We start from the raw sequence: 13,423 nt of genomic DNA, 5'->3' as shown, positions 1-13,423 counted from the left end.
ATAGTCCCGGTTCCGGTCGCCACCTCTCTGGCAGTTGAACAGCGGCTGTGAGAAGATGGTGGCAAAGCAGCGGATCCGGATGGCCAATGAGAAACACAGTAAAAACATCACCCAGCGGGGCAACGTAGCGCGGAGCACCGTGAGTAGCCGTCGTCTCCGGGGCGCCGCGGCCGACTGAGCCCGGGAGTGGGAGTGGGAGTGGGAGTGGGGGTGGGGGGCGGTGGCCAGCCCGAAACCGGGGAACCTGTTTACGTGGCTATCGGCCGGATTGCGTCCTCACGATTGATTGACGTTCGTCTCGTCCAATTGTTTGTGCGGCCACGGTTGCTGGTTGGTGGATCCGCACGTCAATAGCTCATTGTTCTGCCTCTCTGCTTTGCCATGGGAGCCAATGACTGGGGAGGTGGGGCGGGTTATACAGTGCCAGCTCAGCAGTGGTGGAGGAAAGAGACCCAGTCGGAGCTGGGGGGTACTGGTGGATTCCCTTCCCCCCACCCCCCAGTTGTACAGGAGCTCTCCCACTATGCACTGTGGCATGTTATCATGGAGGACGCAGTGTTAGCACAAGTTCTTCCATCATCAACCTGGAGAGCCATAGAAGTTGCAACACCAAAAACAGGCTCTTCTAATCTGTGCCAAATTGCTATTCTGCCTCGACCCACTGACCTGCATCCAGTCCATATTACTCTGCACCTTTCCCATCCGTGCACCTGCCCAAACACTTCACAATGAGCCCACTTTTGCCACTTCAGCTGGCACCTTGTGCCATGCTCCCTAAAAGATCCCCCCCTCAAAAAAAATTTTTTTTTGCCCTTAACCCACATCCTCTGGCTGGTAATTGACCAGCTGTGTTTCTCCAGCATTGTGTGTGTGGTTTTTTTTTTTAACTTCAACCGCAGTGTCTGCGGATTTTCGTGCTTGTATCTCGCATAACCTTGGTGGAAAAAGGCTACTCGCACTTGCTCAATCTATACTCATCCTTCATAATTTTGTATACAGATACGTCCATTCGGGCAATGGGTCTTACCGCATATACATCTGTGGTGCCATAATTATTTAGTTTTTGCGAGCAAGTCCGCAACAGTGTAGAAAAAGTGATCGCTAGCTATAGGAAATTGTATACTGTACACCCAAACTGATCCGACTGCCTCACTCTCTCCCCATTGTCAATCCCCACACTGGTCTCACTGCCCTGCATTCTCCCCACAGTACTGTGTCAGTCCCAACTTCTCCCACTGCCCTGCTCTCTCCCATAGCCCTGTATATGTCTGCACACTGAACCCACTGACCTGCTCTCTTCCCACAATCCAGTGATGATCCCCCACACTGATCTGACTGACCTGCTCTCTCCCTATAGCCCCATGTCGGTCCCCACACTGATCCCTACTTCCAAATAAAGTTTTCAGGTACACTACAGTATCCCATATAGCTTTGCTAAGTATATAATATGGTGTTTGCACAATGTCTACGTTGCCTAACGGCTAATTTCACAACATATTTTGGACTTTAAGTGGTGCATACCTGTACCTCTATCAAATCTCCCCTGCTGTTAAGTTCATTTGCCCTACGTCTGTGATAGAGGCCATTGCGATCCAGTGGCTTTGTGTCTCATGATATTGGGCATTGAGTCAGAATATATTCTGTTCATCCAGGGAATTGAGCACCTGATGTGCAAAGCTGCCAAGTCTTTGCTGAAACCACCTTGAGGGAGGGATGAGGTGCCATTATTCAGATAGGACATTGCCCAAAGTTCTGCCTGAATATTTGTATAAATGTAATGAACTTGTGCCATTTAATGGTGGCAGAGAGATGCTGTGTTTTTGCTTTACAGTAGTGGTGACTTGGGATCAGTCTGAACTGGTCACAAGATATAGGAGCAGAGTAGGCCTATCGAATCTGCCCTGACATTCTCTCGTGATCCATCCTCTCACTCAGCCCCAGTTCCCGGCCTTTTCCTGTAACCCTTGATATCCTGACTAATTAAATACCTGTCAATCTTTGCCTTAAATACACCCAACCACCTCAGCCACCAAGTTCCAGACTCACGACCCTCTGACTAAAGATATTTTTCCTCCTCTCTTTTAAATTGATGCTCTTTTAGCCTGAAGTTGTGCTGCCTTGTCTTTGACTTCCTGACCATGGGAAATATTCTTGCCACATCTACTCTGTCCAGGCCTTTCAGCATTTGAAATGTCTATAGGATCCCCTTCATCTTTCTGTACTCCCAACAAGTACAGTCCAATATCCTCACCCATTCCTGGTATAATTATAGTAAATCTTCTCTGAATACTTTCCAATACCAGCCCATCCTTTCTCAAATAAGGTGCCTTTATATCCTTATCCTCTGGTGCCCTCTGTATGAGGAATACATGCTCCCCCTTTGTCTATTTGGATTCACCTGCATGCTATGGCTTCCTTCTGTGTGCCAAAGATTTGCTAGTTGGCAGTTTCACAGCTAATGTAAATTGCCCCAAGTGTAGGTGGGTAGGCAGGAAAATTAAGATGGGGGTGGAGATTGGTGTGAGACAGAACATTTACCAAGGAAACGATTGGGGGATGGGGGGAGAGAGGGAGGGACAGATGAGAATGCTCTGACAGCCAATGATATGTTTTTCTAAATTGACGTATAGCTCAGAAACCAGCATTTCCAGCCCACAAGCCCGTGCCCTCCCCCAATTGATCTACAAGCCTCGTTCATTTTCAATGGCGGGAGGAAACTGGAGCCCCCAGTGGAAGCCCACGCAGATACAGGGGAGAACATACAAACTCCTAATGAACAGTACAGACATTGAACCCGGGACGCTGTAACAGCCTCGTGCTAACCACAACACTTGCTGCGCCATTTGCCTTTGGGCATGGGGTGTATGGTATCGGTGAATGGTGAGGGAGGGTGGTGCATTGCTTGGCTGACTCTGTACATATTGATGGTCTGTTTTTTTTTTCAAGCGGCCCCTGCAGGAGGAGAAGGCCCCAGTTGCTCCCTGGTTGTTGGCTCTCTTTGTATTTGTGGTGTGTGGATCAGGTGGGTGTCTCACTTGTGCTCGTTCCCTGTTTGTGGATTGGTGAACACCGAGGTTGACCATTCCTCCCATTAAAGCCTGCACTGGATCTGTGGGAGAACTCATCGTTCTGTCCAGTTGGTCTGCACTAAACACAAACGCTGTTGAACCACAGCAGGTCTCGCAGCATCCATAAGAAATAAAACGACCAATGTTTTGAGCCTGGGCCCTTCATCGGGAATCGGGTGGGGCGGGGAACGAGAGGATCCTTGGGGAAAAAAGAGGGGGGGGAATGGGGAGCACAGACTAATAGGTGGATACAGGTGGGAGGGAGAGGGCTGAGAAGAGTATTTCTTTGACAGACCTAAATTGGAGGTTGATATTAATGTTTGGGGACTGCCAAGATAGGACAGGTGTCCAATTTGTGGATGGGTTCAATGTGGCAGTACACGAGGCCACAATGGAGCAATACCTTGTATTTCATCTCGGCAGTCTTCACCCTCAATTCATTGCCAGCTCAAGATTTTTTTTTAAGGGTTAGCACAGCATCAAGGGCCAAAGGGCTTGTCCTGTGCTGTATTGTTTATTGTCATGCAATAAAAGAAGATATCTACCCTAAGCCAAAGATTTACTATCAAAACCCTTTACAGTCAAAGGGAGGTCGCTGAGTTCACCTCCGGCATTCCCACAGGCACCCAGCCTTCCAAATTTGAAGCCATCGGTAACCCGAGCTCCCAACGTGATCAGGCCTCCAGTGCCCTGTACCCTCTCTATTCTCAATTCTGATACCTGGTCCCCCTTCAGCCAGTTTCTGGCCTGGTGAGAGTCCTTTGACCATTGTTGCCAGCAGCTCGCAGCCTATGTGTGTTTGCTTGGCTTGAGTCACCAACAGCCCGCCTGTGTGTTCTTCAGCCTCTGAGCCCCTCACTTTTCTGTCACCATCCTGTGGGTCATCTCCTCTGCTTCTCCTTCTCAAATTGGGGGAGAAAGGGGGTGGTCTCCCTATTTTCTGGTGCCCTGTGCCAGTCTTCTGCTCCCCTTGTAGTCACCAAATTTAGTCTCTTCGTGGCTGCTGCTGATCACAGGCATTGCCATCTTGGGTCCAAACCACCAGCTGAGACTGAGCTCCTTGTTCTCCCCAGGTCCACACCAGTGGCAGAACCGCCATTTTTTTCCCCCAGTTGCAGGAGTAGTTCCAAATGTGTCGACGTGTTTCTAAACCTCATCCTAGAAGCCCTGGCCCTGCTTTAGTCCCCCTGCTCCCAGTCAAGGCAAATTGGTTCCCATTTGCCTCGTGATAGTGTGAACACTTTAATGGAGAAACTGTATTTCAGTCAACAAATCGGTGTTTGTGTAGGGTATCTATTTACTCGAGTGACTTTTAAAGTGGCTTTTATTTTTGTATTGGGGCCAAATCAGGTGTAGAGGTGCTGGAGTAGGAGCAGCATCTTTTCACCCCCACTCCCCAGTGAGTGAGAGGGCCCAGAGCATTGAGAGTTGGGCCAACCAGCTTTTGTTGAGGTGTCTGTGAGCCACCTGTATCCAAGGGTACAAACAACTGGAGATTTGGGTCCATGGACTTTATTCTAATCCTTGTCTCTTTCGCTCCTTCATTTCCAGCAATCTTTCAGATTATCCAGAGCATCCGGATGGGGGCTTGAAGGATGGCCAGCTGGTGGGAGCAGTTTTTCAGATGCCAACCTGCTGACTTTCCTTTTGCTCATTCTCTCAGACTCTAATTCCTGATTGACTTGGTCTGGACTGAAGAACGAACCTCTTGTCTTACAAAATTAGTGACATCAAAACAAATTAGAATCTCCAACCAGTATAAGCAAGGCGGGTGCACCTTATAGACAGTGATTATATATAAATATATATTATATAACTTATAGAATTGAAGCAACATTAATTCTCTGGCACTCTTGAGCCTAATGAAATAATTGACCACTCGTCCCTGTGAGCACACTGACTAGGCCTTGACTGTCCCGGGTGTTACCTCTCCTGGATTCCTGGCAATGTCGACCCTATTAACGTAGTGACCCTGGGTTTGTCATAGACTCGGTCTCTGTGCTGGAGGCTTGCCTGGGTTTTCCTCCACTGCCTTGCACACCTTGCAGTTCGACCTTGGCCACGTGAAGGCACTGCCTCTGAAGGAATCGCATTTTGCTCAAAAGCCTTGCCATTTGGGTCTGGTTACTTCCAAATTTAGTCCCACATTTAGTTTGTAGTTTTAGATGGAAATGGGAACAAGATACAGTATGAATCTGCATGTTGGTTTTAAAATCTAAATGTACTGCAGGAATCCTGTAGACCAGTGGGTTATTGGGTCTACCACCTGATTGTATACTGTGAGGGATTTGGACTTGGACTCTTGTTGTGGAGATTCCTATGGGGACTGTTGGATCCCTTCTGATTAGAGTTCAACCTGTTCTTTGTCACCACGTTTAATGAAGGAAATTTTTTTCCTTCCTTGGGAATTCCTGGAATTTTGTGAGGTGCTGGGTCTCTGCAATTTATTCATCTCCATCCTCTTGTGCAGTGCATCATTCCCTCCCCCTGGCAACAGGAGCTGATCTCTTGGGACCAATTCCCCAACCACCTGACAGATTTGCCTGCTGAGAGGAATGAGTTCCACCGTTTTTCCCCTCACCCCCCCAAACATAGCAGGTTTTCACCATGGGACCACCGACTATTTCGGCTGCTCACACTCCACATGTTCCCTCAGCACCGTTCCTCTCGAGTGAAGCACCTCGCTGCAGTGTGGAAAATGGTCCCTGTCCACTGGACAGTGAGATGCTCTCTGGTGTGTTCTTGGCCATGGTAGTGGGCACTGTTGTACGTTATGACTACATTCTCTGCCCTGGGACAGCTATTCATGCTTTCCACCTGTGTCATATCAATCCTTGTAGTATTGGTATCTGTCCAATTATTTTTATAATCAAAAGAAAATGATAGTTATTGGACTGATAATTAAATTATTTCTATAAGTCGGTGTTCATAGCTGCACCAAGAGTGGAAAATCTTTGCATTCCAGATACTGTATGCAGCCCTCCCAGCTCTGGTATAACCTCCGAAGCAGAGTAAAGGTGCCTCTGCTGTGTCCACCTTGTGCCTTCCTGTACCAGTGTGGCACTGCTTGTTATTTCCCACACCAGCATATACAATCTGGAAGTCTTGTGGAGTAAGGAGCAGGGGGCTGATTCTCCAGTTGTGGTGATCAATAGATCAATATGTCATTATTATGTGTTGGGATTATGTCGTGTCCTGGGCTGCTTTATTTTTTGTGCCCACCACCATGTAGATCATTGATCTCTGACATTCTGGTAGTGGTTCAGAGAGTGCAGCTTCCATGTGTTACCACAAGCTGAACAGGTCAGGGTCTGCCACGTTGTTGCCACCACAGTATGCTTTGAGTTTATCTGTGATCACTGGAATAATCAGCCTGACAGGGCTTCAGACTTGTCACCAAGGAACTGCAAACAGCTGGAGCTGGCACATAGGTTGTGAGAGGGGGAGATGTCACGAGTGCTCTCTAATCCTGCCCTGGTTGGTCGATGGCGTGGTGAAGGGAAGGATGAGGGACCAGACCTGTCACTTCTCCCTTGACCTCATTGGGCAGTTCTTGTTGCACCTCGAGGTTGCGCTCAACCAACCGCCAGGTGTTTTAAGCTCGCCTCTGGTGTTTGAGGCAGGCCCAGGCTGGAGCACCTCACTACTTCCACTGCATTGAGGTGGATTGGCATTAAAACAGCATGGAATCGTGCAGAACAGCTGGCAGCAAACCTGCTCTGGTGCTGGCACACAGAGGGCACGTCCTGCCTCTGCCCATACCACCCTTCACACTCGGGCTGGCTGCCATCACTCACATGCTGTGCTGTCATTACGAATGAGACCATTCATGTCCCCTTGGTCACTGCCTCAGGTTGACTGGCATTTGGTTTGAAATTTACTTTTGAGTTCCCGAACTCTGAGAAGTAAAGTGTGTACTGGCTGCTTTTGCAATACTGTAAAAGTTGTATTTAACAGCAATAAAAATATGTACCTGTCTCATTGTAAATCATTGAGCTTTCTGATTCTTAAACCCACCACCTGGGCCTGCCTGTCCTTCTTCAATCATGTCAGGGCCTTAATTCTTGTCTAGAGTGGGATTTAAACACGTGATGACCTTGTGCAATGCCGAGGGTTTTAAGTACTGCTGGATGGCACCCCATGTGGAGGAGCTGTAGTGACAAGGGAGCACTGTACAACTGAGGTGCAGAGCCGAGAGATGGTGCTGAGAGCGGAGGCAATGTTGAGGAAAGCTGTCAGAAGTGGTGGGGGGGGGGTGATAATCGCCTGCCATACTGCAGAAAGGGAGGAAATGCAGTACTGCTCTGTCAGAGGGTAGTACTGGGTAAAACTGGGCAGGTGGAGGGCAGTGTCAATAGAATGTTGGGCTAGCAAAGGGATTGTGTTGAGTGGCCATTGCAGTACTGAGGGCATGTCTCTGTCAGAGGGGAAACACTGAGGGTGTCACAGGGATAGTGGTGCACTCTTGGATATATAATACTGAGGGGGTACAGTTGAGGTCCCCTCTGCCCTAATTTACTGACTGTCCTTGTGAAATGTGGAAGTCTGCAGATGCTGTGATTGTAGTGAAAACAAATACTGGAGGAACTCGTCATAGGAGACAATGATACATGACTAGCATTTCGGGCCTGAACCCTTCAAAGTATAAGGAAAAAATAGGAAGGCATCTGAAGAATGGCAGGGGGTGCAGTCCAGACCAACAAATAGTGTTAATTGGAGAAGATGAAGATGAAGATGATATCGTACAAGATTGAGAGCACCTTTTTCTAAAGGCTGGAATAGCAGACACCAGAGAATGTCTGTGCAAAGTGAGGGGAGGAAGGTTGAGGAGAGACATCAGGAGTATTTTTTAATGCAGAATTGTGGGTGCCTGGAATGCATTTCCAGGGGTGGTGGTGAAGGCTGGAACATTAGGGGCATTTAAGAGACTATCTTTGCAGGCATGTGGAAGGAAAATGGAGGGTTTGGGAAGAATGTATAGGTGTGCACAACATCGAGGACTGAAGGGCCTGTTCTGTGCTGTAGTGTAAGAATTGATTTTGACTGAAAGGAGACAGGGAAAAAGAGAGAGATGGGAAAAGATGGTGGGTGGGAGTGTAAACTGAAACTGGAGAAATTCATATTCATGCCATCTGGTGGGTGAGGGTAAGGAATTGATTAATTCAGAAGGGTTTTGGCAGAGTTGGGTGTGACTGGCAGGTCTGGGCACCCTGTAAGCATGTTTACGCAGAACTGCCATTATCTTGAAATTGTAGAAAATAGTTCCAGGCATCACTGCAATGCCATTGTATATTCCCTGTCCTTGTTGCCCTTGAACCAGCAAGTAAGAATGTTTTTGATAGCATCGTAAGAGTCCACCTCGTTGATAGGTCTGGAATGGCATAGTCAGAGCAGGTAACAATGGGCTTCCCTGAAGAACAGATAAGGTTCAGAAGGAACTACCTTTATTTTCCAGAATATAAATTTGTATTTAGGATTGAAAGCATCCTTGTGGGATGTGAATGAGTTTCTGGATTACTAGTCTGGTGAAAGGTGGGGGTGGTGGTGGGGGCGGGAGGGGGGGTGTGAGGAGGATTACCTTAGATGGTATGAATATGAATTTCTGTGGTTTCAGTTTACAAGGCCCCCCCCCCCACCATCTTTCCCCATCTCTCTTTTTCCCTGTGTCTCCTTTCAGTTAAAATAAATTCTCACACTACAGCACAGAACAGGCCCTGAAGTCCTCGATGTTGTGCACACCTATACATTCTTACCAAACCCTTCATAATACCCAATATGATGGAGATTTTTGAAGATGAGATATTTTCTACATACTTCATTGAAATAAATTTAGACATGCAGAGTGGTAACAGGACCTTTCAGCCTACACGTTTTGAACGGTGGGAGGAAACCAGAGCCTTTGGAAAACCCACGCAGACACAGGAGAACATACAAACTCCTTACAGACAGTGTGGGATTCGAACCCAGGCCCCTATCACTGGCTCTGTAACAGCATTGGGCTGACCGGTACTCCAACCATGCTTCTCTTTAGTGGAGGCTTGCATGTTGGTGCGGAAGGTCAGTTGGCATAGGAGTATGATGGGAACTGATTATGTGTGACCAGTATGTAGGTGGCTGAGTGTCAGAGTGGGACTGGCCGCAAAGGCTGAGGTGGTAATGCAGGAGTTTGGGGTAAGGTAATGGAAACCACGTTGAAGGACAAAAGGATTCTACAAGGAGGAACCATAATTGGCTTAATTGTCACGGACTGTGAGAGTGGGACTGAATGAGGAGCTTAAAAAGCACCAGGAAAGGTCGATGTTTGTTTAAATCGTAGATAATAAAAGGAAGCTCGAGTGCAGTGGCCAGTGTGTCGGCTGAGTGTAGAAGTGGGAATTTGAGGCTGGCTCTAGAGGCTTCAGAGAGCTGAGGTAGTCATGCAGGAGTTGGGCTAAAGTAAGGGCAACAGTGTTGATTCTTGCAAGGAAGGACATGTTTTTCTAACCTGTTTTGCTATTTTCATAGAGGGAAGGGAAGCCAGAGACATGCAGAATGTGGGATGGTCAGGGAAGCTAACAACATTCCTGGCGACTTCATCTAAATGCACCACCTCACAAACTATGTTTGGGCATTGGAGCGGGGTGAACTGGATTTGGGAGACTGAGAGGGTGATAGATGGGAAACAGTCATACTTAGAAGGCAGGAGGATGGTAGCTGGGTGACAGGAGAGGGAAAAGGAACAGGCAGTTCAGGGTACCCTTGTGGCCATTCCCCTCAACAACCAAGTGTACCCCCTTGGATAGTACAACTGGGCCAGGTAGCGGACCCACACTAATAGCCCTGTGGTTGGTTCTGTGCCTCAGAAGGGAAGGTTGATAGTCACAAGGGACTCGATAGGGGAATGGAGAGAATATTCTGCAACTCCAGGATAGCATGGTGTCTCCCAGGTGCTTGGGTCCAGGATGTCTCAGAGTGGATGCAGAATATTCTTAAGGGGGAGTGTGAGCACCCAGAGGTCGTGGTTCATATTGGCACCAATGGTACAAGCAGGAGTTGGATAGAGGTCCTGCAAAGTCAGTTTAGGGAATTGGGAAAGAGGCTGGAGAGCAGGGCCTCCAGGATGGTTGTCTCTGGATCACTCCCAGAGCCGGGGAAGGTCGGAACAGGAAGATGGCGCAGGGTTTCAGGTTCTTGGATCATTGAAACCTTTTCTGGGGAAGTCGGGGGGGGGGGTGGTGGTGGTGAGCTGTACAGTTGCATTTGAACTGGAACCAATATCCTGGCAGGGAGGTTTGATAATGCTCTTGGGGGAGGGGGTTGAAACCAAAATGATGAGGAAGAGGTGATGGATGAACAAGGAGGTGGGGAGTTTGTGTGAAAGGGCTGGCAAATAGGGTAAAATAGCAGCCATTGGCATGAGTTGCAATACAACAGTCAAAAAAAAAGGTAACTAATTCAGGGATAAAGGTTTTTCATTTTAACACACGAAGCATAAGCAATAAAGTAGATGACCTTGTAGTACTGCTACACATCACGGAGACGTGGCTAAAGGATGGATGTCATTGGGAGCTGAATGTCCAAGGATAGATGCAGGGTCAGTGCTAAGGGGGTGGGATTGCCCTACCCACCCAGCGAGGTGGTGTGCCCCCATATGCTCGCTGTCAGACCAGCCCCTTCACTCGCGCGCGTCAAGCATCAGCAGCACCTAGTATGTGCTTCTGCTTGCTACGCCAGAGGGACAGAGGACATCAGTGATCGGAAGGTAGGTACCAGCACCCCCCCTCTCACCTGCTGAGTGAGTTTGAGAGTTGGACTGCCCACCCCCACCTTGGTTACCCTCCTTTAACTCTTGTTCTGGTGTCAACCCTGGATAGACGGTGTATCGAACGGATAGGACGGTAAGCAGAGGGGGTGGTGTGGTGAGGACCAACATTAATTTATTGGAAAGAGGTGACCAGATCAGAAGATATAAGATCATGGTGGGTTGAATTAAGAAATGGTTGGGGTATTCAGACATTCAAATAGTAGCAGGGATATTAAAAAATTTTAAAAATGAATTTAGAATTTTTCAAGGATTTAAAGAAAATAATAAGGAAATTTTTATGGAAAGGGGGGAAACCGAGGATAGCACTAGATAAATTAACAATGGTATAAACAAGGAGGCTTACAACTACCAAACTTTAAAAATTATTATAGAGCTGCACAATTAAGATACCTATCAGATTTTTATCAAACAAGGGAAAAGTCAGATTGGACTAGATTAGAACTAGATAAAATAGGGGAGAAGATACCTGAACATATATAAATGAGATGAAAAATTGGTACTACGTAGAAATTCTCCGGTATTGCATCATCTGCTCAACATTTGGAACAAGATTCATGTAGAAAGGAATAAAACAAATTACCAACTACCAAAACTAATACTGACGCAAAATCAGCTAATCCCTTTTACAATAGATAACCTTTCCTTTAGAGAATGGGAGAAAAAAGGGATCAAAAGAATAGAGAATTGTTTTTCGGGAAATAAACTATTATCCTTTGAACAATTGAAGGATAAATATAATATAACTGACGATACAAGGTTGGCATACTACTTGAAGGAGTCATACTACATAATATCCTACTACTGAAATCCTACTTGAAGGACAAATTGGGAAAGAGTCTGAGGTTACCAGAAGGAAGTAATTTTGAATATGTGATTCTTTCTTTGGATTGGCTTCGCGGACGAAGATTTATGGAGGGGGTAAAAAGTCCACGTAAGCTGCAGGCTCGTTTGTGGCTGACAAGTCCGATGCGGGACAGGCAGACACGATTGCAGCGGTTGCAGGGGAAAATTGGTTGGTTGGGGTTGGGTGTTGGGTTTTTCCTCCTTTGCCTTTTGTCAGTGAGGTGGGCTCTGCGGTCTTCTTCAAAGGAGGTTGCTGCCCGCCAAACTGTGAGGCACCAAGATGCACGGTTTGAGGCGTTATCAGCCCACTGGCGGTGGTCAATGTGGCAGGCACCAAGAGATTTCTTTAGGCAGTCCTTGTACCTTTTCTTTGGTGCACCTCTGTCACGGTGGCCAGTGGAGAGCTCGCCATATAACACGATCTTGGGAAGGCGATGGTCCTCCATTCTGGAGACGTGACCCATCCAGCGCAGCTGGATCTTCCGCAGCGTGAACTCGATGCTGTCGACCTCTGCCATCTCGAGTACTTCGACGTTAGGGATGTAAGCGCTCCAATGGATGTTGAGGATGGAGCGGAGACAACGCTGGTGGAAGCGTTCTAGGAGCCGTAGGTGGTGCCGGTAGAGGACCCATGATTCGGAGCCGAACAGGAGTGTGGGTATGACAACGGCTCTGTGTACGCTTATCTTTGTGAGGTTTTTCAGTTGGTTGTTTTTCCAGACTCTTTTGTGTAGTCTTCCAAAGGCGCTATTTGCCTTGGCGAGTCTGTTGTCTATCTCATTGTCGATCCTTGCATCTGATGAAATGGTGCAGCTGAGATAGGTAAACTGGTTGACCGTTTTGAGTTTTGTGTGCCCGATGGAGATGTGGGGGGGCTGGTAGTCATGGTGGGGAGCTGGCTGATGGAGGACCTCAGTTTTCTTCACCTTCAGTGTTCTCGCACCAACCCTCTTTTCAATCTTCTTCAGCATGATGCTGAACCAAGCCATGAAAGACCCCAACAATGAAGACGCTGTTTACATCCGGTACCGCACGGATGGCAGTCTCTTCAATCTGAGGCGCCTGCAAGCTCACACCAAGACACAAGAGAAACTTGTCCGTGAACTACTCTTTGCAGACGATGCCGCTTTAGTTGCCCATTCAGAGCCAGCTCTTCAGCGCTTGACGTCCTGCTTTGCGGAAACTGCCAAAATGTTTGGCCTGGAAGTCAGCCTGAATATGTGATTACAGATACAATGATAATCAAAAAATTTATAACAAATATGTATATTAAACTACAAGAAAAGGAGAATGAGGAAACAAATGGTAAAACCAAACAAAAATGGGAACAAGATCTAAGCATAAAGATAAAGAATGAAACATGGAAGAAACTATGTTCCAGAACCATGAGAAATACAATAAACACAAGGTTACGTATGATACAATATAACTGGATACACAGGTTATACATTACACCTCAAAAGTTAAATAAATGGGACCCAACAGTATCTGACAGATGTTTTCGCTGTAAAAAGGAAACGGGAACAACAGTTCATGCAATCTGGACATGTGAGAAAGTGAAAAAATTTTGGGAAGATCTAAACCAGATACTAAATAAAATCACAAAAAGCAATATACCAAAAAACCCAGAGATCTTCCTCCTAAGTAATATAAAAAACAAAGAATTTGGACTTTATTTGGATGGAGCACAAAAAAGATTTGTTATGAT

At 47.1% G+C, this 13,423-nt stretch overlaps 1 protein-coding gene across 1 annotated transcript; it reads left to right on the top strand.

The window, feature by feature from the left end:
- Positions 1-4: 4 nt before the first annotated feature.
- Positions 5-7,056, top strand: LOC138754996 (stress-associated endoplasmic reticulum protein 2). The gene is made up of 3 exons (XM_069920111.1): positions 5-139; positions 2,947-3,022; positions 4,620-7,056. Exons 1-3 carry the CDS (start codon positions 56-58, stop codon positions 4,658-4,660), a joined length of 201 nt encoding a protein of 66 aa, XP_069776212.1. The 5' UTR covers positions 5-55; the 3' UTR covers positions 4,661-7,056.
- The last annotated feature ends 6,367 nt before the right edge of the window (positions 7,057-13,423 follow it).

Source organism: Narcine bancroftii, chromosome 2 (assembly GCF_036971445.1).
Source record: "Narcine bancroftii isolate sNarBan1 chromosome 2, sNarBan1.hap1, whole genome shotgun sequence".
Lineage (NCBI taxonomy): Eukaryota > Metazoa > Chordata > Chondrichthyes > Torpediniformes > Narcinidae > Narcine > Narcine bancroftii.
Note: the sequence above shows the minus strand (reverse complement) of the source record. Positions and strands in the feature narration are given on the sequence as shown.